Genomic DNA, 26,028 nt, shown 5'->3' with positions numbered 1-26,028 from the left:
CGAAATGCATCCTGGGATATTGAACGGTCCCAAGTCCACACCATGGACATATTGGGCTAGCCCGGCCATTGGCTAGCCCCACCAGGAAGAAAAATAATCTCTATTCACTTCAACAGAGAAACACTCTGAGCATGCGCATTTCAATGTTTCCAGTCCAATACACATTGCATTGGGCTGGTGGGGCTAGAGCCCCTCTTGCACCTCCAGATGGACTCAGCCGGAAGAAGCAAGCCAGGGTCGACTAAAAATTAAATAAAAGCGCCGAACTTGTCGATGTTCATCAACTCATTTTATAGTACTTTCTGGGGAGATTATTTTTAATGTATATATATATATATATATATATATATATATATATATATATATATATATATATAAAATATATATATTATATTTTTTATATATATTTTTTAATTTTCATTTTCTTTTCTTTTTTTCTTGTGAGAGTAGCGACTTGCCCCTAATGAACCAACCCGGTATCACGCGATTTCATGCTCATGCGCGCAAACGTTATTAATCTATTGAATCGTGTCCCAGATTACGATTGTCCGACTTTTTTAGTGCTACACAGAACGAAGTGTAAACCAATGCATTCTGAATGGGAGCATTCTCCGACAATTGACGTGCTCCACAAAACGAAACGAGAGAGAGAAAGAGAGAAAGGGAGGGACAGAGAGAGAGAGCGAGAGAGAGAGAAGCTTCAGAAGGGGTGAGCGCAGATAGTACAGTGCACCCTCTAGTTATATATCTGTATATATTATTATCTAGTTATATATATGTCAACATTTCTGATTTGTAAGCAGACCTCCTCAAAAACAACGTTAATTGTCGGAGAACGCTCCCATTCAGAATGCATTGGTTTACATTTCGTTCCGCTGCAGCACTAAAAAAGTCTGACAATCTTGATCTGGGGCACGGTGCGCACAGATTAACGTTTGTGCGCATGAGCACGAAATCGCGTGATGCCGGGTTGAATGACCAGTCGCTACTGGTCATTCTGACCGGGGACATTTAGAGTTGTCGGTCCTCCTCATTTTTTTCCGGTCAATGACCGGTAATAACCACGGACAACTCTGACCACGGAAACTCTGCTATAAACCGGCCTAACTTTCACCGTCAACACCGAACCCCTTCTTCTTCGCACGGCTGTCAACTTCCGGAACATTCGCTAGTTCGATTTTCTCAAACAGCAGTTTCAAGTACGGGTAGCATAACTTTAGCCAAGCGGGGGCTCCATGATTGCTAAATCTAACGAGAGTGGTAAAATTGCCATTAAGGAAGGAAAGCAAAGTATGCCTTGTGACTGTGCTTCGCAGTATGCCTTGCGAAACCCAGTATGCCTTTCGAAACACCTCGTGATTGGTCGATGAAACGCTACCAGGAACGCCTAAAGGGCGTTCTTGTGTCATGACGGAAACGCCCAAGCCTGCAGCTGGACCCTTCTCGATTGTTTTCGCCCATTTTTTGAGTGTTCTTATCTATAGTCAGACCAGCCTCTTCACATATGGCCAAGTTAAGTATAGGCTCAGCCTGGGAAAATGTTGCTCTCTCACATTTCTGACATCGTGAAGGATCATGTTTTATGAATAGTCCTGGAATATTGTTTTGGATCCTGTGTGTGTCATTCATGCAGCAGATTTACCTCATGCTTATTGGCATGCCCGCATGAAAGAAAGAGAGAGAGAGAGAGAGAGAGAGAGAGAGAGAGAGAGAGAGAGAGAGAGAGAGAGAGAGAGAGAGAGAGAGAGAGAGTATTCACTACCTCTGGTTTAATATTTCTGGTGAATAATATCTCCATGTTTGAGTCCTTTAAAGCTGCTTCTCCTGCTGCTTATCTTGCACTACAGTGTATGACTCTAGGCTATCTGAAAATGGTGTGTTCTGAAAAAGACTGATTACTAACTTCCCTTTGCATCATGTTACTCGCTACAAAATAAAAACCCTGAAGAAATTAGAAATATCATGATGTTGGGACGTGAGAGCAGGTTTGGCCAATGAATGGTGTTCCTGAGATTGGTAACGTTGATTGACAAGTGCTCTCAACCCAACGCGGTTATATTTCGTTTACAGTGCTCACGGCAAGTAGACCTACAAGTGTTGCCGGATTTGGCGGTTTCCCGCCCCGTTTCGATTTGACCCAATAACGTTAGTATTAAGGTATGGGAGTAATTAGGGGCGAGGGCGGGCCATCAGACCTGTCACTCAAATCTCCGTGCCAGTCGTAAGGAGATTTGATTCATGATGTAATAGTCGCGCTAGCGTTGATTGTCCATTGTTCTCCGATTGACGTTCTTTAAGTTCTTGTAAGATTATTTAAAGTAACATTTCTAGATAAATGTAAGATAATTGTATGCAAGAATATGTTGAGTACTTTGTTTTAGCTCATGTAGGCCTACTCATCATACATTTTCTTTGGTTGTGCCCCGCACACGGAGCGCGCGCGCGCGTGTGTGCGTGAGTGAGTGAGTGAGTGAGTGAGAAAATAAATTACTTTTGATACTTAAGTACAATTGAAAGCAGATATTTTAAGACTTTTACTCGTAGGATTCTATTGGGTGACTTTTATTTTTACCGGAGTCATTTTCTGGGAAGACATCTACATTTAGAAAGTGGGGCTTTCGGGTAGGCCTACTTCCTCCGCGAAAACTGCATGCGCTTTCTTTTGCGTGTTTCGACTCCGCCCTCAGCCTTTAAAGCTGAAAGCTCAGGACTTAATGCTTCACTGAACGGGTTTCGAGATCATCTATCTATCCATCATGTATTGGGAGGCTATTGGATGGTTTCATTGATAAAGAACAACAACCAAGAACGATATAAACGATTTACACTAAACTAAAACCTAGAACGTGTTCGGTAATGATTTTGTCATGTCCAATAAAAAAAGAAACAAATCAAGCATCCCATAACAACTGGAACTCCGTGATACGCTCCTCTGCTTGTTTGATGGACTGTCAATAAGAGCCCACGTGCAGCGGCACTCCAGCAGCCTGTATAGCTGCCTCTCCATTGGACGCGGAAGGCGCGATCCGCTACGGACGCTTCCGTGGATCCTTGCAAGAATATTTAATATTTTAACCTTTTTTTCTTTCTTTTTTTTAATTGAAATCGTCAAGCTTGTGTGGTCTGGATCCTGGATTGTGTGTTTTCCGTCATTCAATATCGCCCCCCACCCCACGCTGACTGACTGACCGGACCAGCATGGCCACCTCCACTGAGTCCGGACAGCGCTACACTAAAATCACCCCCGAGGTCCTGAAGGAGATGCTGCAGCTCTACAACCTCAGCCGCCAGGAGTTCATCGACTCGTATAACATCCAGCCTCTGGTGTACGTCCCCGAGTTGCCGTACAGCGTGAAAACGACTTTTGTGATCATGTACGCCCTGATATTCATCCTGGCTCTGGTGGGTAACAGTTTGGTGGTTTACATTGTGGTGAAAAAGCGCGCCGTGCAGACCGCCACCAACATCTTCATCTGCTCCTTAGCGGTGAGCGACCTGCTCATCACTTTCTTCTGCGTCCCATTCACTCTCTTGCAAAATATCTCCTCAGAGTGGCTCGGAGGTGAGTTCTTGAATGCATGTCTACAGTCTTGATGGAATAGATGTGTGTATAGGCTACTAGATGGATGTGTTATGTGCTAACTGCCCATTCAACTACAAGGGCACTCAAACGCATCCCGTGTGTGTGTGTGTGTGTGTGTGTGTGTGTGTGTGTGTGTGTGTGCGCACGCACGCGCGTGTGTGTGCGCGCACGCGTGCGTGAGTTCGAGGATTCCAAAGTTTCCCTATAAAGTTAAAATAGTGTTCGGGCACATGCGTTTGCATGCTTGTATATGCGTGGGGATTATCATAAGAGGCAGAGACAAGTGTCAACAAGTGTTGAGGTTTCACCACCCGTGACCACAAAGCGACAACCAAAATGCATTCGGTTGTCGCTTTGACAACAATCCCAGCCGAATAGGAAAGCCAATAGTTCCCAATCCCCTTCCTTTGTGATGGAGAAGAATGAGGTGAGAATTCTGAGGCGAGGAGCGAACAGCAGGGAAAGCAACACTTAATTTCCTGCCTTCTGGTGAGACGCACAACGCCAATGGGTTCCTATGCCAATGCTGCAGCCTATTCCTCCACCAATCATCACGTTCATACACTCACACATAAACTGCACATCTTTAGGTCTTTGAACTGTATTAATAGTTGTGGCAGGGCTGATGTAGCCTGGTCCTACCAGACTCTTGTACCACTTCATTGGCACAGAGAGTATGGCCACTCTCCATCGACAAACGTTAACTCACTTGAAGACGGGTGTCTATTGGAGTTTAAAACTATTGGATCTGCCCAGTGCCGCTCTGGATTTACCAGAACCAATCGCTAACATTTGGTTGTGACAGCCACTCCCTCTGTTCGCTGAACGGACAGCCAAAAAATTGGCTGCAGAAAACCAGTGAATATACCACAAATCCAGACCTAGTACTGAAGGGAAATTAGAATTTAGAAAAATAAAAAATAGGGCCTTTTTAATAGACTATGTTGTTGTGGGCTTTTTTGTAATATTTTTGAAGTAATAATAGTAATAGTAAATTCAATATTCCAGAGGCGCCCTTAGGATTCCCTTAAACCGTCTATGACACGGGCTGGGCCTGTCAATCTCCCTTTAGGTCATCAGGCTTTTGACTGTACACCATGGAATGCAGGTAGTCAAAAGGAACAACAGGTTCTCTCAAACCAGGTGCATACACACTGGTGGCATGCGTACAATCACCTCCTGTAGTCTTTGTCCACATACATACAACTGCATTTCACATGGTGAGTCTGTTCAAATGTGCTGTGGTTGCATGAAACTGAAATTTGGTTTTGCCTCTGGTTCATTGGTGCTGTTTCTTCATCTTGGTAAAGTAAACATCTCCAAAGCAAGGAGCTGCTGGTCTATTTTGGGAAAGATGGAAAAAATATCTCAGACACTGACCATTATGGCCATGAGCTGGAAAAAGTGGACAGCTTCTAGTATTCTAGACAATTGTTCCATTGCCAGCTGAAACATACTGGGGGTGTCACTGTGTAGAGAATGGATGTTGCAGTTCAACAGAGCTGCAAGAGAACGTGTTCTCAACTGGACAGAATTCTTTGCTTAGCCTTAAAAATCTTCCACTGCCAACTGCCAACCCACCCACCCATTCATCGCAATGGTCAAAATATACAACAGAACTCCAGGCACCCTGCAAACACCTTATTAAAAAACACCCTTTATGAAAAAGACTCTAAAAGGCCAATAAAAAATGTAAATCAACTTTTTCCTCTACAGCACAGACTCCAGATATTACTACGTGAAAGCAAAAAAAAAAGCAAAAAAAAAAAACACCTGACCTATTTTGCTCTGGACCTTCCCCTTTGACTGTCAAGATCGTACATCCAGGAATGTATTTAATGTTTCATTGGGGTTATGCGATATATGTTGTTTTTATCTTATTGCGTATTTTGACTGACAACAACTGTGTTTGTTGTTGTTATGTCATGAGCACACTAAGGGTAAATCCTTGAAAATCTTGGAAATGGTTTTCTACAAGTGTGGTACGGTCTGGCGCTTTGCAGATGTACTCTGTTCATCGTAGACGGTGAATCAGATGACTGCTGTCCCTAACAAACCCTGTTTGGACCAATCTCAGAAGTGTCCCGTTGTGTTTGTTAAGACGGGTATGTCTGTCGGCCCACATTAATAAGCATCCCATTGGAGGGAAGGAGAATCGAGCACAACGTGTTGAACATGAAGGTCAATACTGATCCATGTGCAAATTATGCATCTCAATACGTCACTGGTCTGAACAGCGGGCATGAATAAGTGAGGGGTCATCATAGATAGGCTAAACCAGTGGTTCTCAATGAAGGGATTTATTTCAGCCTAGTACCTCTTTCACACTTCTAGGGGAGGGAAAACAATTCAAATGGGTATTTGAGTGAAAAATGTACCTTAAATGGTCGGTACAAATACAGTTAAGGGATAAACATCAGTTTGTGATTCACTTAGGATTTGTGTCATTCATTGGAAAGAATTACAGAATCCGTCCTTATATTAAAACAACTGTCTAAACAACCTGGCTATATCCCAAATGAAGGGACTGAAGAAGTTGACCTATCCTTACCCTTCATGGCCACCATTTTCACGAACTCTGTCAACTTCATTAATTTACCCTGTTACAAGGACATTTTATTTTGCCTCATCAGGGGTTCTGGTATGCAAAACGGTTCCATTTGTGCAGACCACAGCAATAGTCACAGGGATCTTGACAATGACCTGCATCGCCATCGAGAGGTACCAAGGAATTGTGTATCCACTCAAAATGAGGAGGCAGTACACATCCAGGAGAGCCTACAAAATGCTAGGTAAGCGCGGCCCTTAAACACTTGGCTATGAATTTGTGTCTTGTTTATGTTGTCAGTCTGTGTGGGTGAGAGTGTGTAAAAAACCACAGCACTCTGATTGCTGGTATCAAATTGCGAAGATGAGGTACTTACTGACCGAACTCGATACGCACATTGTCTGAAAGGAACGTGCTGTGAAGATTAGGTTTCTTGCACCATATTTTTGCATCAGCTTTTCAATACATGAAAGGAGATTATTTTGTATGGTGTTATGTTGTGTTATGTAATAAGTTGAAAGCAGTGAACATTTTACAAATCCATAGATTGATCACTACCTCTTTCATTCACTCTTGAATTGTAATTCTATTCATTTTACTTATTTATTAAATATAATAAAGTAGTGCAGTTTACAAGCTGCCACTTTGAACGCCTGCTGCAGTACAAATGCAGGATTTGTTGAATATTTGTGACATTAAAATACCCTTTTTAACTGAGTTATATATATTTTTAACTCTGATTATAAATTCAGCGAATGCTAGGCAACACAGTAGTGTGCTACTAGTATACTTATGTGTCACAAACGTTTTTCCCATTCTGCAGGGATAGTGTGGATTGCATCAGTGATGGTGGGCTCTCCAATACTGTTTGTACAACAACTAGAAGTGAGTAGAATACTTTATCTATGCATTATACCCTTTCCCCTAAAGAATAGGCGGACATTCCCTATATCGAAGCATGCTATCATAAAGTCAGATCAGCAATAGAGCAGATGTTAATAAGTATGATGAAGAATTTCACCCAATTGATAAGGGTATACAGGCTTGCTGTGTGACACACATACCAATGAGTACAACATTGGATTTAGAATAACCTTTAATTTGGCAACACCTTACCTGAATAGTCTGCGGTTCAGTCTCAATTTAGTTTCAGTTGAGTATCGACTCAGTTTTCTGTCCGTTGATGCTCACATCAACACTCAGTAAGGTTAAGCTATCCACATAAACCATGTAATTGAGTGTCTACTGCATAAACAGCAATATCAATTTCGAAACAACAAACAAAAGTCCATGATGAGACCAGACACAATGTTGAAGTTCACCTGAGACAAATGAGGCATGTAACATGACATTCAACTGAAAAAGGTCTGACGATGTATAGTTGCTGTTCACTTCACATGTTATGGATAACATCTAATAGTCGGATAACACTGAATGGAATATACGTGGATAGGTTCTTGATAACCTTACACAATGTTGACTTGTCAAGTGTGTATCCACTGACACTCAACTGAGATGATGTTGATACTCAGTTGATACTCAAATGTGGACTACCAAGGTAAAGGTTGAAGCACCCACTTAGACCAACACAAGACCACTTAGACCCTCTTCAGCCACTTTATATTTTATAAATCACAATACTATTGCGATTCATAGTAAAAGAAAAATTGCGTCTGTCTGTCCTGAAGCCTGAATGGCTTTTCATTGAAGCAAGTGGGAACCTCTCTTTCAAACCACTGTCAACCCCTCACCAACCCCAACACCATCACCACCTCCAACCTCACCACCACCACCACCCCCCTCACCACTACCTGCTTCCCAAACACCACAACCAACCTCGCCACCACCCTCACCACCACTACCACCACCACCCTCACCTCCACCACCCTCACTATCACATGCCTCTCCACCACCTGCCTCACAACCACCACCACCACCACCACAACCACTACCACCTCTCTGCAGGTGAAGTATGACTTCCTGTACGACCACTACCACGTGTGCTGCCAGGAGAGCTGGCCCTCGCTGGCCCAGCGCCAGGTGTACACCACCTTCATCATGGTGGCGCTCTTCCTGCTGCCGCTGCTCACCATGATGTTCCTGTACACGCGCATCGCCATCGAGCTGTGGATCCGCAAGCGAGTGGGCGACTCGTCTGTCCTCAACACCATGAACCAGAGGGAGATCAGCAAGATCTCCCGGTGAGCGGTAATGGCTCAGTCGAGGTTCCACGTCGACGCAACGCAATGACCACGCAGATGCTTCGACGCAGTCGTGAACTGTTTTGGTTCTGCGTCGGTTTTTAGTGAGCAAGGTTACATTTTTTGGGAGAAGCACGTAATGGGTCCGTAAACCCCCTTGCGTTGCGTCGAAATGGGAACCGCAGACCCATGGAGGAATACCTGAAATCACGCTGCACCAAAAGCAGTTTCTGCCTCCACCCTGGTTGTGTGGATATGTTGATTAATTGTATCTCGTATCTTGATTCTCGATGGTGCTTTTGTTTTATTTTTATGATTTATTTTTGCTTAAATTCACCCGTTGTCTGTTGTTTTTATTATGTTTTAGATATGTAATTTCCCTTGCTTTGTATTTGTGAACGTGTCAAGCTCTTACAGTTGTGTCAGAGACGGGTTCCACTCTACAATAAGGTTACATTCATTAACCAGGGATGAACATTAGTTACTGCAGTAAAAAGCATTAATTTACATCCAAGGTATTGGTTTATGCATTTTTTAATAGGGTTAGGGTGAACCTTAACCCACCAAACCAACCCCCCTATTCTAATGCTATATGATAATGCTTATTACTACATTTAGTAATATTAATTAATATCTAATGAATCAACATATTGTAAAGTGTAACAGAGAATGTCCTGGTAACAAAAATAAGTCTCATAATCAAACATTTTGACATAATTTCTCTTTCATTTTTTTGGACTTCTGTGTCTTATTTTGCTCTTTTTGTCATGCATTGAAAGGAAGAAGAAGCGAGCGGTGAAGATGATGGTGATCGTGGTGCTGCTCTTCACAGTCTGCTGGGCTCCGTTCCACACGGTCCACATGCTCTATGAATACAGTAAGCTTTACCCCGGAGCAGGGTCCATAATTAGGTTTCTTACCTTTTTACCACAGTAAATCTGCCTGTCAAACTGTAATTTATGAAATATCTTTATTTAATTGGATTCTGGAAGGTGATCATTTTGGATCCTGCCCAGGGGTGCTGAAATGAGCGGTTCATGAATGGATAATGGCGACGGTCTGGATTAATAAATTACTTGATTGACTGTCACTAAGGTTGTCAATTCCCAGCCAAACTAGCCAGAATATGCTGGGTTTCAGAGCTGACATCTGAAATGATTTGATCCAGTGAATTGCAGGAAGCTAACTGATAAGTTGTTAACGGTAAATTTATAAAAAAAAACTTTTCAAACCTGTTGTTACGCATCAAGCTTCAAAATGAATGTCAGCCAGTGAGGTGTGTGGTGCAGTGAGGCTAAAGTGTGAGGCTCAGAGACACTTTGTCCCCCAAAGTTTGTCCCCCACTTTGGGAGACAAAGTGTCAAAGTGCAAAACCTTCAAACACGTCTACATCGATGTACACCATCGGTAGTAGTATTCTTTCATTAGTAATCCAATGTTTTATCGTTTTAAGTAAATGTATTTTTGACTTCTCAATTATTCAGCGTATTAAATGGGAGATGCAAAATAGTCTACCCAGGCTGGAGAGACTTTTGCATCATTTATAGAGTTTATTTTTTGTGCCGACCTGTTTCATGATCTGTAGACCCACCATGTGTATATGTATGTGTGTGTGTGTGTATGTGTGGGTGTATTTGTATGTCTACGTTTACGTGCATGTGTGTGTGTACTTGTGTATGTCTATGTGTGTTTGTGTATGTATGTGTGTACGTGCATGTGTGTGTGTGCGTGCGCGCCCCTCCCCTCCAGGCGACCTGGAGAAGAAGTACGAGGAGGTGACGCTCCACACCATCATCGCCGTGGTGCAGGCGGTGGGCTTCTTCAACAGCTTCAACAACCCCATCGTGTACGCCTTCATGAACGACAACTTCAAGAAGAGCTGCGTTTCCACGCTGTCCCTCTGCCTCCGCAAGCGTGGGGCCCCAGGCAGGGGCCACGCCGCCGCCGCCAATGCCGCCGTCGGCCCCGCCGCAAACCTCATCGTCCACTTCAGGCCCCTGCGGCGGGAGGCCTTTCTGAAGACCGCCGACGGCTCCGAGAACCGCCACGGCGACGATGGCGGACGTCAGGGCCCGTCGGGCTCCTCCCACGGCTGCAGCTCGCTGGAAGTGATCGGGGACAAGGCGTCCACCATGCAGTCCCAGCTGCCCGGGAGCAGCAGCGGTGGCGGCGGGATCACCAAATGAGGAGGGACTTCTTGTGGGGGAAGTCCAGGATCACTCTGCCTGCCCCCCGTCAGAGCTCCGACGGGTCGCGGGCCGCCGACCGGTCGACGGCCGCCACGTCGTAACGTTGAACGTGGGCGGGCACAAGAATGGGAACCCGGTTCTGAGACGGGATAGAGGGGGATCAAGTGCAGTGACGAGCCGTGTGGCGCCGCGGCCTGCGTCTTGTTCTTTTGTATGTTGACCAATCCGGTTAGGATTGTCTTTTGAATGTCACGACTGAAGCATTAAAAGCCATATTGTGTTCTCACTGTCCATGAACAGTATAGATATATATCGATATATATTCTCTGTGTATGAAACACGGTTACACACTACCTGAAAACCATAGGGAATGGAAAAAATGACAAGCAGCCACAGGGAGGGTTCGATCACATAGCTAGCTATACCTCAGAGGATACACTTTCTGCTTTCTCTCAGTAAGGGTTACTTAATGGAAAGTGTGTTTTTGGAAGGTATCCAAATCTGATAGAGTGTGTGCATTAGTTACCTGCCGCTTGTTGAGAATGGATGAACTGTATTTTGTTCAGATAATAGTGATTGCGTTATGTACAAAACATGACAGGAATTAGTTTCTTGGTTGTTGCAATTTATTCACCAGTGCTTAGATGTGATACACAAAATACACCAGCAACACTGTTTTAAAGCCCAAAACGAAAATTCACGTACAGACATTGTTCTGGTAAATAGAGCATACATATGCAACCACAGGGTAGCTTCAAACCTAAGACCAGAGGTCCAATTCTGCATCATTCATGGTCATAGCTCAATTTACACAAGCAAAAGTGTTTAGCTTCGTGAATATGAGAATGTGTGCGTTGATTTATACAAATGTTTATCATTTATATTATATTTTTAAAGGTTCGATATATATATATATACGCACACTATAAAATCTATCAAGGATCAGAGTGGCAGAAAACGTGTAGTATTTAAGTCTTCAAGAGAATGTCTTCAAATGAATGAAGCTAACCAGGGAGAATCTGTGCATCAGCCACTCAACCCCTCTCTTCATCAGGATACACTGCAGATGCTGCACTGGGATGGACTTTGAGGAGAAATTTCTGAATTGTCTATCTGAGGCCTCCTATTTTATAAAACTGTAATTTAATTTTGTTTTGTGGAATAAATGGAGTTGAATATATATAAGCCTCCACACTGCAATTTTTTGCAGTGAAGGGACTGTGTGGAATACAACCCTGAATACGCCTCATCCTTATTACACGCTCCTTGCTCCTCTTTCAACCGATCATTGTGTGGTAGGCCATGTGTGTTAGGTCATGTTTGATGTGAGTAGCATTTCAAAAGCGCAGGAAAGCTTTTCCAGCGAGGTTACCTTTCACAGGTTTACAGTCATGGGCGATCCATGTTTTGACCTTTTGGTTTAATTGACAGCACGGACATCGTCTTTTGAAGTCTGTGTCGGCTTCTGAATTAAAGGGCCCCTATTTTACCAGTGGGAGTGAGTTTGATTGGCCACTACAAGCCGTTGGAAAATCTGTCCCGCCCTGTGCCTTGGTGACGTCCCAAGTTTGAGTGTCTACCCAAATGTACGCTGAATAAATCGACTAGCCTTCTGACTGCAGCAACTGCTAGGCTGACCTATGACACTCACTTGTTACATCACTTATGGCGCGTTTCCACAGGCGGCTTCGCTTCGGCCCAGCTTGCCTTTGCCCAGTAGTGAAGGTGAGGCCCTTGCCCACTGCATCCGTCCGTTGACGGATCTCATTGACTTTGCATGGGGCGATCCCGAAATGCATTGTGGGTCCGTCCGTTCCGTCGGCTCCGTCTCTTGCGTTCAGAAGTTGAACATTTTCACTTTTCAGGCTGCAACGGATACGTCAGCCAATCAGATCGTGGCTCCGTCGGCAAATACCACTCCCCTATCCATCAGACACGCCTTCCGTCGTCCGTTGACGGAGGGATGCAGTGGGCAAGGGCTTGTTCACACTACCTCCGTCCGTCGACGGATCTCATTGACTTTGCATGGGGTGCTTGCGAAATGCATTGTAGGTCTGTCCGTCCATTAGACTCTGTGACCTGCGTCAAAAAGTTGAGGAATGTTAAACTTTTCAGGCAGCGGCGGATCCGTTGGCCAATCAGATCACAGTTCAATCAAATAAACTCCACGCGTTTCCTGGATCCATTTTGCAATAGCAAGTAGGAAGAAGCGGGAAAAATCTGGATTGTTTCAACTGTTGTTTGTTGTGTCAACTGTTGTTGCATGCGTCTACAAAGACTAGTCCCCGATTCATCACACCTCGGTCATCCGTTGATGGACGCATGTAGCATTCAACTACCTCCGTCCTTTCAGCTCCATGGTCTGCGTCAAAAGTTTAGAATTTGACAACTTTTCAGGCAGCGACGGATCCATTGGCTATTCAGATCGCATTATGCAAATATACGCAAGTTCACTGTCCAAAGAAACCGTCTTTGTTATACAACCCGGGAAAACACATGGATATGTCAAAAAGCTCCCATCCATCGATGAACGCATGTAGTGTGAATGCGGCGCCCGACACAGTGTAGCCTGCTGAAAGATCCAAGGAAAAAGAAGCATGCGACACAATGAATAAAGAGCAACAATGTAGGGCGTCAAAGAACGACGTCAAACTTTTTTGCGCAATTTTCTTCAATAAACAAAGCTTTCGCCGTTGTGGAATATAAATTCAAGAAATACTTGCTGGTAGGCCTACTGTGTTTGTTGGTTATCATCCCCCTATCGCACGGAAGTGACAATTCTGTCGACCGACCAACGGATGGCGTGTGTAGCTTGAACTTGTTGGCACCCTTTCAGACGTCACAGTACCCCAACGGAGGAGTACGGCGAGAAGTGTTCGGCTCAGTCCGGACCCCGGCAACTTTTGCCGATGGAACCGAACCGTGCCACACCTTTATATACCAAACCGACCGACAGCCACCGGTGGAAACGCGCCATAAAGCACGGGCTGGACTGGGACCAAAAAATGGCCCTGGCATTTTTGGCCATGGCAGCCCACCAAGAATATTTATACGTCATGCGGAGGCACACAACATACCAGAGGATATATCCGCAGATCATGCCATTTCAACAATTAAAATAAAGCGCAGTATTCTACTTGGAAGAGAGTAAACATGTTAAAAAACTGATACGCTCTTTCATTATACTTAGAGACTTTCATCTTTGGACAGATGGCTACAGTGCCACAATTCCCATCATGAAGTGAAAGTGCTCGTCAAAGAAACACTGCTAGAGTTGTATTTTCAGTGTTTAATGAAAATTTCTTTATACAAATGTGTAAATTGTTTATACAAATACAAATGAGACGATTAGGTACAATCATCATTTTTATCTTTTATATAATAAATGGCCTGAACCACATGTAAATCAGGAGTGGAAAATAAAAAACAATTAGATCCTCATGATTAGACGCTTACACACAAAACGTTCACTCAAAAAAACAAGGCAGATTACTTTGTTTTGCATTTGGGCACAATGGAAGGTTTGCAGCTAGGTCAAATCTCCTCTGAAATGACTAATTCTGCAAGAACACAGAACAGGAAGAGTACAAAATATATGTATTATCTTATTTACACTAACTAAAACACACCAAATTATAACACAGTAAGTCAAAGTGGCACCCTAAAGTATATATGAGAGAGAGACAAAGGAAAGAAAGAGAGCAGGGATCAGGGATCAGTTATGGGAGCATCCAGACGCAACTCCTGCAAAAGTGCGTGATACTCCCCTCTCTGGTTGCGTGTCCGGTAGTATGTTATGGCTCAAAACTCACAGCACGTTATTGTAACAGGGCAGGGGCCTTTTAAAGCCGAATGTGCAGCATACCATTTCTCTTCGATAAGAGAGAAGGATCACAGGTATGTGTTTGAAGTGGTATGACATAATTTGATATCACATTTTTTAAAGGTCACTTTTTGTCATCATTTTCTTTTAGTTTCCCAACACACAAGAGAGTGACGGCCAACTTGGCAAATTCCAACTGTCCGTTTGACTGTTTACCCCCTCTCTTTTCTTGATTTCAAAAACATATTTTGGGCCCAGAGATCTATTTGAACCCACTTTCAAGTTCTTACAAAAACACAATTGAACTTTCATTTTTTAAATATTTTATTTACAGAGGGTATATATACAATGGATCCAACTACAATTCCAACCCTGTATTTGAACGGTCTATTGTGCAAGCACCTTTATATTTCTCCAGTGAATGTTGGTAGAATCCCCAGCAGCCTTGATAAACAGAACAGTATGATCAAGTGCTAAACAGAATGCGTGGACTGAGACTGCACGTATTGTTCTTTGTTCTCAGCGTTAGAGAAGGCATACCACAGCACAGATCCACCACATAAGGAAGAAGATACCGCCTTGGATCATGAACACACTTTACATCGCTGCAGCATGTTGGCATCAAGGTGTGTTATTCCTTAAAACAACTTTCAACTTTGAAATGCTAAGCAACTGGCTTCATGAAAAAACGTGAAAAACATGTTTGCAGCCTGGCACTAGCAAAAACTAACATCCATACAAGTCGTAGAAATGTAGACGATTTCTACCTCCATTTGAGGTACCACACGCATGACTCGACTTTTTTATATTCAAGTACACCAAAGAAAAAAGGTGTAAACCAAAGATTGTCCATAAAGGTCAAAAAGGCATCACTGGAGAGAAAACGACAACATGGTTTTCTTGTTGTTGTTGCTGTGGTTGGCACGCACACAAACACACACTCCCAAACCTGCTGCACAAAAGAAAAACACTATTGCTCTTGGTGGAAGGCCCATCCCTACCCACCTCAAACGGAAGAAAGACACACAAAGAAGAAACGAGAGGGCCCCCGAGGGAGCCTGCTACGTTATCAGGGGGACGTGAAAGTCTTTGTGGTCGAACAGCAGCTGTCTCTTGGGCGGCGTGGGGACTTTGTCCGCCTTGTGTAGAAGCTTGAACAGGCCCGTTCCGATGTTCATGGGGATTCCCATGATGATGCACTCCGACACCCCTGTGATACACAAGACACAAAAGGTGTTTACGTTCAGCCATGGTTACTCGTCTGAACGGAGGGTAGGCAGGGGGAATGTTTGCTTGTGTAAGACGCCATCGATGTACCACAAACGGAGTCCTTTTGTCCGAAGTAGGCGGCGTCGAACAGGTGATCGGCCGTCTTCTCGAACGACGCCAGCATCAGGACGCTCTCCTTCATCTTGGCCAATCCGAACCTGGTGATGCCCAGGATCTCCCCCTGGGAAAAGCGAGGACAAAGAGTAACCATGGTAGCAGCGGATCAGCTCAGTCTCGCATGTGGTTCAGATCAATCTGATGTTTCTTAAAATCTAATAAAATAACAGCCTGGGGATTACGACGACAACAATAATACTATTATATAAAAAAATGATCTTCCCCCTCACATTTTTTTGGGGGAAGCCAGAGGGACACGAAGCCAAGAGAGGGCCAAGAAAAAGGGTCATTGTAGCCACCCAACGTGCCTACTGTAAAGACGGGGTGTTCAAAGAGCCAGTGAACCCAGTGATTCAGATGGATTTTAAACACCATGTAATTAAAAATGTTTTATTTTGGGCTGATAGTTTTAGGAAAGAGGAAAGAGTGTTATCCCCATGGATGGACCGATGCCAACTTGAATACACTTTTAGTACCCTCGTTGTGTAACTGCTGTGAGTGGTATAATAGAAAAGGTAGTCTGAAGTCACGAAAAGAACGCCATCTGCGTTCGCAGCAGAGTCTAATGCCGCGTTTCCACTGCAGGGTGCGGAACGGATCGGATCGCAAAGGTGCGGTAGGGAGGGGGCGGTATAGCCCAGCTCAGTTCCGAGGTCGTGTTTCCACTGCCGAGAGTACCCTTTGTGGTAGGCCGGATGTCGATCGCCGCGGCAGCTACGTAAACATCGTAAACAACGTCTTTCTCCCCAAGAATGCAGACGAACGTCTCCACCTCCTTGTTCGCCCAAGCAAGCTTTTTACGCGACATGTTAATTGTAAAGAATAATACCTCGAGGCTACTGTTTGTTTGTTTTTATCCCCGCGTCACCCGGAAGTGATGATTCTGTCGACCAATCAACAGAGGGGGTTTGTAGCTAGAATTTCCCGGGACCCTTTCAGGCGTCTGGTCTCGTTTTCAGTACCCCAACGGAGGAGTCCTGAAAACGAGGCCAAAACTGGCCAAAACGGGTACGGCTAAGTCCGGGTCACGCCCACTTTTGGCGACGGAAATGCGACCCGATCCGCACCTTTGCGATCCGATCCGTTCCGCACCCTGCAGTGGAAACGCGCCATAACAATCACATAGTGTTTTAGTTAAGAAAATTTGTTTTTTACCCCTTTTTCCTCTAGATTGGAGACTTATTTCAGTTAGAGTTATAAAATGGCAAAGATCACCATGTTGACGATCATATAAGACATTGACCACGTTTAAATAAATGACACAGTGGTTTTGGGTTCACTGGATCTTTATAAGTCCACCACTGGGCCATCCCATCCAAACATGTGGTGGGGGGTGGGTGTTCACCTTGTAGGACATGAGGTCGGCCAGCAGCATGACGTGGCGCCGGTCGATGCTCATGCCGTGGTTCGTCATGGTGTACTGGATCTCGTTGATGATGGTGGAGCGGGCCGCCTCGATGCCCAGGGTCTTCTCCACCTGGGGGCGCAGCGGGACCACCATTAAATGTTAAGGATCAACAAATGACGTACTTATTTTGCTCGCATCAAAGCACTCCCTTCCACCCCCTCCCTCTCCTACCTCTCTCCCTCCTCCCCCTCCCTCTCCTACCTCTCTCCCTTCTCCCCCCCCCTCTCCTACCTCTCTCCCTTCTCCCCCCCCCTCTCCTAACTCTCTCCCTTCCCCCCCTTTCATAACTCGCATGTTCCCCCCTTTCATAACTTTCTCCCTTCCCCCCCTCTCCTAACTCTCGCCCTTCCCCCCCTTTATAACTCTCCCCCCCCCTCTCCTAACTCTCTGCCTTTCCCCCTGCTTCTCCTACCTCGAAGGTGTTGTTGGAAGTGGTCCGGCTGCCTTTGACCCCATGGGTTGCCATGACGGCCCTCAGGTTATCCCCCTCCACCAGGAGCTTGTACTTGTTCTTGCCGCTCTGCTCGTCGATGTGAATGACGGCTCGGGACACCTCCGGGATTCCCTGGACCACCACCTTCACGTCCACATGGAAGAGGGGGAAAATTCCGTTATACACCAGGGGGTGGAGAGAGAGATGTAGAGACAGAGATATGTAGAGATGTAGAGACCGATGTAGAGACAGAGAGATGTAGAGACCGATGTAGAGACCGATGTAGAGACAGATGTAGAGACGGATAGATGTAGAGACTGATGTAGAGACAGACGGATGTAGAGATGTAGAGACCGATGTAGAGACAGAGAGATGTAGAGATGTAGAGACAGATGTAGAGACCGATGTGGAGACAGAGAGATGTAGAGAGAGATGTAGAGACAGAGAGATGTAGAGATGTAGAGACAGATGTAGAGACCGATGTGGAGACAGAGAGATGTAGAGACAGAGAGATGTAGAGACTGATGTAGAGACAGATGTAGAGACCGATGTAGAGACAGAGAGATGCAGAGACAGAGAGACAGAGAGAAATACATATATGCTAAAACAGCGAAATAACACGGATCGACATGCCGTGAATTCGAACATAATGCAGTCCTCCGTTGGAGCAATGATTTCTCTACAAAATTGCCCATCAACTTCCAGACACATCCGTGTCTGGATCGATGTGTAGATCTGCGACGCCCTTCGCCAGGAGAAGCAGAATCTTCTTGGCAGAAGATTTGTCACGGATATCAGCCAATTACCGGATAAAGCCCGTACTAAAATCCCTTTGCAGTTTTTTTCCGTCTGTAAATTAGAATCAAAAGTTTTCTAGCAAGCTTGCCAACGGGTGCGGTGTGTGCAGTGAATATTATTATTTCTTCAGGGAGGCTTCTGGCTCTCTGTCTCCACATGAGGCGAGTGGTCCATGATTAATCAGATCACAGACTGCATAGGTCCCCTATCCTCCTCCAGCTGCTGATTTCAGTCATTTACTGAGCAGTCAACATGAGCGTGCATGGTGAGAACTTAAAGGCTTCAGCGTGGGAAAATTGCGATTTAACGTGATCATCGTTTTGGAACCAAGACGACCACGTTATATCAAATATGAAGTTTTAAATAGGGATACAGAGAGGTAGAGATGTAGAGAGAGAGAGCGAGAGAGATGTAGAGAAAGAGAACGAGAGATGTAGAGAGAAAGAGTGAGAGTTTTCAGAGATTTAGAACAAGATGGAAAGGTGGAGGTGGAGGGAGAGAGAGAGGTAGAGAAAGAGAGACACACACAGACATACAGAGAGAGAGAGGTGTAGAGATTTAGAGAGATGTGCAGTGAGCGAAATGTGGAGTTTGAGAGAGAGAAATGTGGAGTTGGAGAGAGAGAGAGGTGGAGGTAGAGTGAGTGAGTGAGTGAGTGAGTGAGTGAGTGAGTGAGTGAGTGAGTGAGTGAGTGAGTGAGTGAGTGAGTGAGTGAGTGAGTGAGTGAGTGAGTGAGTGAGTGAGTGAGTGAGTGAGTGAGTGAGTGAGTGAGTGAGTGAGTGAGTGAGCGAGCGAGCGAGAGAGGAGAGCAGCCCCTCACCTTGGGGAGCTCCTCCTTCAGCGTCTGCAGGACGTAGTACATGGAGCTCTTGCTGTTCTCCTGCGGCGAGACGCACACCACCGCCTCGCCGTGCACCGCGATGTCCCCCGGCTTCACCCGCAGCTTGGACATGCAGATGGAGTAGCGCACCGTCTCCGCGTTCACCTGAGGGGAAGACACCACCACCCGTTCAGCTAGGTCAGGAGAAAGACACCACAACCCATCATCCCTCCGTCTGCGGAAAGACACCACAACTTGATCCCTGCTACGTCAGCTGAAAGACACTACAACCCATCATCGCTATGTCAGGTGAAAGAAAGCACCACCCATCATCACTATGTCAGGAGAAAAACAGCACAACTTGATCCCTGCTGTCAGGTAAAAGACACTACAACCCTTCCCCCCTACGTAAGGTGAAAGTCACCACAACTCGTCATCGCTAGGTCAGGTGAAAGACACCACAACCTGACCCCCGCTACGTCAGGTAAAAGACACCACAACCTGAGACCCCCTACGTCGGGTGAAAGACAGCACAACCCTTCCCCGCTACATCAGAGCTTATTAATGACATCTGGGCGAGTGCAAACAAGGCCAATATTGCACATTCGCTTAATGGAATTCAATGTGTGTCGGTCAGTACAGAGAATTTAACATCGCAAGGACCAATAGCTACAAGAGGAGCTGTCAAAATGGTCTTGGGTGGGACTGGCACAACAAAGGGTTTTGAACAAACAATATTGATTGGTAACGGATGTTTTTAAGCCAGGAGAGATGATCCCGACGCTTTTATCACCCAGACCGGTGGTGTCCTTGCAAGAACAGACAGGCTGCCAGCATCCATTCCACCTCCAATCAATGCCTTAGTAAATACGTTCTTAATGCAGCCCTGAAGAAAGAGTGTTGGGACAGATGGTACCTCCAGCCGCAGAAGCCGAATCCTCTCCAGGGACAACTTGACCAGAATAAAACAGTCGTCAGGCAGGAAGACCTCCTCGATGTATTCGGATATCTGGGGATAAATAAAAATGTGATTGTGGTCATTTGTTTTCTTCCCCCCCCCCCCCCCCACCGCGACCAATGTTGATTTTAAAACCACCTAATAACAAAAATCAAAACAAAATCCAAAATCTAAAAAATCCTAACTTTTTTTAATAAAAAAATAATTATTACAATAATATCCGTCGATTGCCGACGGGATGAACCGGCTACGATCCAAGCGATTCCAGTCTAGAGGAAAACACAGTGACTGATATGCATACCTCTCCAAGTAGCGTTTTCTCGATCCTCCCTTTCACCAAGCGGCCAAAATCGGCGTCATCATCCACGTCCAAATGGGCCGTGATGATGGGGGTGCTGTGGGTGAAAAGGTAATGATACAGCATGTAGACACATGAGAAACACTCACAGCATAAAGGCCTATCAGAATGGTACTATTTATACACTATATACTAGGGCTGTGCGATTAATCAACATTTTTATCGTAATTTCGATTTTAGATTAATATTATTTATTTTTGTATATTCATTTTATCAATTCAATGTTTTATATAAATTGCAGAACAACTGGATACATATTTGTACATTATTTAAGATTTGAACATTTTGTGTATTTTATTTAAGGCTACATTTCAGAGGTCTCAGTTACAAAGTGTTTTTTGGAGGAGAAATGCTGATGTTTTCAAAAAAATTATCATTTCAATAATCGTGATTCCAAAATTGACCAAAATAATCGTGATTATGGTTTTTCCATAATCGAGCAGCCTGAGTATATACAGCCATGTTTTCCAGGGGCGTGAAGATGGACCAGGCTAACACCCGTGTGGCTTGAGGTACCACACGCCCCCAGAGGGTCAGACTCCAGGCACCTTTGTCCACAGAGGTGGGCCGAGTCATGACTTCAGCAAGGAACAGAACGAGACAAAACGTGCACAAGAGCGCAGACGTCAATACGACATGGGGGCTGGATCAATAATATCACCAAGGACCATCAAATGATCTGGTGTCACGGACACAGCCATTTATAGTAGGTTAAAATGTATATTGATGAATCACTATTAGGCCTTCACTATACATATTTACCCGTTTTACAGAGCAACACATTCACAAATCCACAGCACCATTCCTTCTCTGAAAGAAGGCATGGAGGTGTAACGCAGCAATCGTATTCGCAACAGTTCACACAACTGAGCGGAAAACATAAAGGAACTTTGAATTATTAAAAAAGGGGAGCGTCTGCGTACATTAAATATTTATTTTCCATTAAATATATAAATCTAGAAATAAATAAATAATTTATAATGCACTACTTTTCGTTCATCAGAAGTTGTGTGCCCATCTGTGGCCATGCATGAGTGCCATGCATGTCCTACAACTGGGACACACAGCGACACCCTACCTTGCTCAATGCCGACCCCACCCCCCAGCTGGATCTGATGGTGTGTTCGAGGTGCATCATACACCACCCGCACGAGTTGCTCGTGACGTGATCTCCTGGCTTGTAGGACTTATAGCATTCCCATTTGTCTCTGTCGGCATCGCTACACGAAGAGTCGGGGAGGAACACCCATTGGCTAGTGATGGTTATTGTTAGCTACATTAGCCTCTTTAGCAAACCAGCTCGAAATCAAAACATAACTTTACATGGCACGCACAGCAACACCGTGCAATACATACGTCTTTTATGCTCAAATAAAAATAAAATAAAATAGGGCCGATTTTTGAGTTGCGTGTCCCGACAAAAGACTGTCAGGACCCTAAAAAGTCCCGGTTTCCACCAACCACCATGAAATGTCCCCTTTTGTCAGCGATTACATAGACAACGTGGTCTTATTATAGCCCGATCATTATTTGCTCAACGAAACCTCATTCGTGATGGTACACGCAACAGGGATGGACGCACAGTGGAATGCTGATGGGAAACCAGCAGACGAGCGCTGGGCTGGGAGATGTTTGCGTATTTCAGAAGCAGGGAGATTCCGTACAAAAATATACAGTATGTCTAATTTGTCAGTTTGCCATGTGTCTGGAAGTTTCAGGAAATCTGGGCGCCCTAGTTTAGTAAGCAGGTTCTGCTGATCTGTTTTGGTATTTTTTTTTGCATTTAGACGCACCATAATAAATTCTAGCCCTAGGCAGAAATCGCCTGATTAGTTGGATTTTGCACCACCACTTCGAAATTAATCCCGGCGCCGCTGCAAGACACCCAAGTATAACCTAACTGCTGCCGACGAGCTAGGCTGTTGCCTTGCATGGCTGACTCCGCCATGGGTGTGTGAATGTGAGCATGAAGCTGTGAATGTTAAGCAATAATTGGAAAGTGCCACTTGTTAGAAAAGTTAGAGTGACATCCAGTCCATTTACCATTTAATCCCTGCCGACTGTGAGCCTGTAATACAACAACAACAACTCCGGAAGCCACAAAAAGGTTGAAATAAAGAGCGAACAAAGTTTGTTCAGAAGTAGGTAACCAAACAAATAGATACTACAACAACCTCACAGTGAATAGACACTTCGATTCCAATTTCCAATTGGATGTTATTCAGTTTAGCGTTTTCCTCAACCCTCTCTTCCTGTCTCTAGTCTGAATGAGGTGACCTTCAGCAGCCATTCTGCAGGCGCGTGGCATATAGCTCGCTCACTAACTCCAACCTTCCTACCGATCAGAACCATCACAATCACAGCAGGGGCCGCCACCATTGAGCCGTTTAGGCGGTACGGTTGGGTTCCTCGGCCCACCGGGATGCAGTTAAAGGTGCTTTTTATGCAAATCATGGCCATTAGCTTCTGCAGGGAAGCACACATTGACACTATTTTGCAATTCACTCGCTATGGTCTTCAAGGGTTCAACCAGGGGGACCGTGGCAGGGCACGCTCCACGGGGGCAGCTGGAGCAGTGGGGTTTAGGTCTATGGAGCTGAAGGATTATACTATATGGTATTTTCAGACCAGAATCACGCAATACAGCCGCCTAATGGGTCCAATTTGTGATGCTTTTAAATGACGATATTTTCCAGAAGGTTTGGCTGTCAAATGGGTCGGATTAACCTAATCGTTTGCAGAAGGACGTCATATTGGCGCAGAACTACGGCAAAACAATAACTTTGTTGACAAAAAAGGAAGAAAATGCTCCCTACATATTTAAATGTGTAGGGAGCCTGCTTCGGTTTTCTTAACAAGTTCATCTCAAAGCGTTATGAAATCCTTGGCTGGCTTAGCATCAGAACGAAGGCTGTGTCTGACAAATCGTCATATAATCCCAAAGAACTGTGTCCTCTACTTTCGTTTTAATGAGTTTTTTCTGAGGTATTTTTCATCTCATCTCTCTGGTAGGCAGCGGCTCAAGAGATGTGGTCCGAAATATTCATAATCACTGAATAGATGGTTGGATCATTGTGCAATGTTTTGAATAAATCTCACAGCAGGACTAGTGCTGATTGCCCAGTGATAAATCACAAAGGCGCTGCTGTGGGGGACAGATCGCCATGAAAGGAAAACCATCGCTACCTGCTCTATTAAAATCTACTGAATGAATAATCACTATGTTATTAATAGTAGGTAGGGATTTTTGGTGTCGTTTGAACATAGAAATAGCTGCTAAAGACGATATCATTAAAAAAAATGATTTTTTAAAAGGATTAACGCTCCGATTGCCGGGGGGGGGGGGGGGTTAATAGCTTGCGTATCCTCACACTGGACGGCTGTTGTCAAAGGGCAACCGGAATATTCTTATAATGTTTGACCATCCAAAACGAAACAAAAAGCACTAAATTGTACTAAAGATTTTAATACCCTACTATCAAATAAATACCCGGATTTCAGAATATTTGCAATCATTGTAAAGTACTGTGAGTGGCCCCGTTCCAATTCGTTGAACACGTCTGATGTTTAGCCCTTAGCCAACAGAAGCGGTGGCAAACACAGCATTAGTGCAACACATTTTCCCATTTTTTTCCCTTTTCCGCCTGCGGCTTGTGGCTATCGATCCTTCCTTCTGTTGATGAAGCGGCCTCTCTAGATTGTTGCCAACGGCTTCTGCAACCAGCTTCTGGAATTTCCCTACATCTCCATTAGCTTGATGTCCATGCCTCAACTGTCACAGGGGTTGCTGGGCAGCCAGCAAACCGTAAGGGAGAGGTGAGATATACGCAACACCTGACGAAAGGGGTCGGACGGTGGTGCGATGTCCAGGTCAAGTGTTACAAATAGAGAGAGTTGCACCTCGGCCTATTTCACCGCCACTGGGACATTGAAGTGTACAGTGATGCTGTTTGTGCCTTGCCCTTTTGTCCGATCGAAAGCAGAGCGTTGCGCGATAGAGTGGCTCCCGCTGTGTATTAGATTAACCAACTGAAGACTTTTAGTATATATATATATATATATATATATATATATATATATATATATATATATATATATATATATATATATTAGTGGTGGGCATAGATAATTTTTTTTTATCTAGATTAATTCCAAAATTAATCTAGATTAAAATGGCAAACGGCAAAAAATCCTTTCGTTTACCTTGACAGCTGTCAATTATACTGGGCAACGATGAATTATCAAATATAATTCACCGCCGGAAGTTGTGAAGTGCCCATGCAAGTTAACGGAGCATAAACAAAAATAATTGACAGCTGAACTTTGGGAAGGCCCATGCAAGTGAATGGAGCAGTCTACAGCATTGAGAAGAGCCGTGTAATAATCCATAATAATGTAAGGTTTAGAATAAATTAATATAATTTATATTGGAGTTAATTTGCTAGAAATGTACTTTAAATCTTTAGTCAGTTAATCATTTACATATTTATGTTACACAATTATTATATATTTACATGTTTACATATTTAACACAGTCAGGATATTCTGTTGAATCTGCCTCTCTGATTCCCTCACGTTTACCTCAGTCTAAATTCTAGCTTCTGATTGGTTAGTTCAGGCACGTGATGGGTCCGAACAAGGAAGTGTTTGAAAATAGATTAACGGCGATATTTTTTTTATCACGCGATAAAAGTTTTGCGTTAACGCAGCCGTTAACGCCGATAACGGCCCACCACTAATATATATATGTATTAGGGCTGTTTAAATAGGCGCAATAAAAACGCGTTAACGCAATGTTATTAGAATTCAATTAACGCCTTCACGCACATTATCAAATGTTTTGCCCACAGATCAACATTCAAATCAGCATTTCTTTTGTTTTTAGTTCCTCTTACTTTATTAAGCAACTGTTTAAAATTGTCCTAATTAACTGCCTGTTTATAATTCCAAAATCGGTGGTGCTCCGTGAGTTTCATATTCAACATACACACTGAGTCAAAAAGATCCCAGGGCACTTATCGCAAAGCCTGGTTCCTCGGTGTCCTGGGCCAACCAGGCTCATTCAATCTGGCCCCCTAATCATCCTCCTGTACAATTGGCTGACTCATTAATTCCCTCAATCTCCACCTCAAGCTGGTGTGTGTGGTGAGCGTTCTGGCGCAGATTGGCTGCCGTGCATCACCACAGTGGGTGCTACACACTGGTGGTGGTTAGTGAGGTCCCCCCTTCACTGTAAAGCGTCTTTGAGTGTCTAGAAAAAGCGCTATATAAATTCAATCCATTATTATTGAGTGAGTAAATAAAACTCACTCAAGATCACTTGGTCTTCGATAATCTCATTTAACTTTGATTGGAATGGATTTTAAATATAATTAAAAAAATGCGATAAATCGTGCATAACTCAGCAATACTAAGCGATTAGTCGCAATTACAAATTGTAATCGCTTGACAGCCCTAATATATAAATATATATTTATACCTATAAAAACACAAACACACACACACATATAGATGGATGCAGGC

The 26,028-nt window shown here is 44.3% G+C and overlaps 2 protein-coding genes across 2 annotated transcripts in view; one reads left to right on the top strand and one right to left on the bottom strand.

Moving 5' to 3' along the window:
• Positions 1-2,738: 2,738 nt before the first annotated feature.
• Positions 2,739-11,741, top strand: qrfprb (pyroglutamylated RFamide peptide receptor b). The gene is made up of 6 exons (XM_030339386.1): positions 2,739-3,562; positions 6,217-6,375; positions 6,955-7,016; positions 8,097-8,332; positions 9,112-9,209; positions 10,082-11,741. Exons 1-6 carry the CDS (start codon positions 3,199-3,201, stop codon positions 10,516-10,518), a joined length of 1,356 nt encoding a protein of 451 aa, XP_030195246.1. The 5' UTR covers positions 2,739-3,198; the 3' UTR covers positions 10,519-11,741.
• A 2,909-nt stretch (positions 11,742-14,650) lies between these two features.
• Positions 14,651-26,028, bottom strand: part of polr3a (polymerase (RNA) III (DNA directed) polypeptide A) — a 36,658-nt gene continuing 25,280 nt past the window's right edge. Inside the window, exons 25-31 of the mRNA XM_030340357.1 lie at positions 20,449-20,542; positions 20,106-20,198; positions 19,190-19,354; positions 17,551-17,715; positions 17,076-17,207; positions 15,662-15,794; positions 14,651-15,554 (exon numbers count right to left, since the gene is read on the bottom strand). Coding sequence (XP_030196217.1) covers positions 15,406-15,554; positions 15,662-15,794; positions 17,076-17,207; positions 17,551-17,715; positions 19,190-19,354; positions 20,106-20,198; positions 20,449-20,542 — 931 coding nt within the window. The 3' untranslated portion in view covers positions 14,651-15,405. The remainder of the gene's footprint in view (positions 15,555-15,661; positions 15,795-17,075; positions 17,208-17,550; positions 17,716-19,189; positions 19,355-20,105; positions 20,199-20,448; positions 20,543-26,028) is intronic.

Source organism: Gadus morhua, chromosome 18, assembly GCF_902167405.1.
Source record: "Gadus morhua chromosome 18, gadMor3.0, whole genome shotgun sequence".
Classification (NCBI taxonomy): Eukaryota; Metazoa; Chordata; class Actinopteri; order Gadiformes; family Gadidae; genus Gadus; species Gadus morhua.
The sequence above is the reverse complement of the archived record's forward strand: the minus strand, read 5'-3'. Positions and strand labels throughout refer to the sequence as shown.

Excerpts from the sequence above, each read along its gene's own strand:
- qrfprb (XM_030339386.1), top strand. The coding sequence starts at position 3,199 with ATGGCCACCTCCACTGAGTCCGGACAGCGCTACACTAAAATCACCCCC. Across the intron at positions 6,376-6,954 it reads GAGAGCCTACAAAATGCTAG|GGATAGTGTGGATTGCATCA; the intron begins GTAAGCGCGGCC and ends CCCATTCTGCAG. Across the intron at positions 9,210-10,081 it reads CCACATGCTCTATGAATACA|GCGACCTGGAGAAGAAGTAC; the intron begins GTAAGCTTTACC and ends CCTCCCCTCCAG.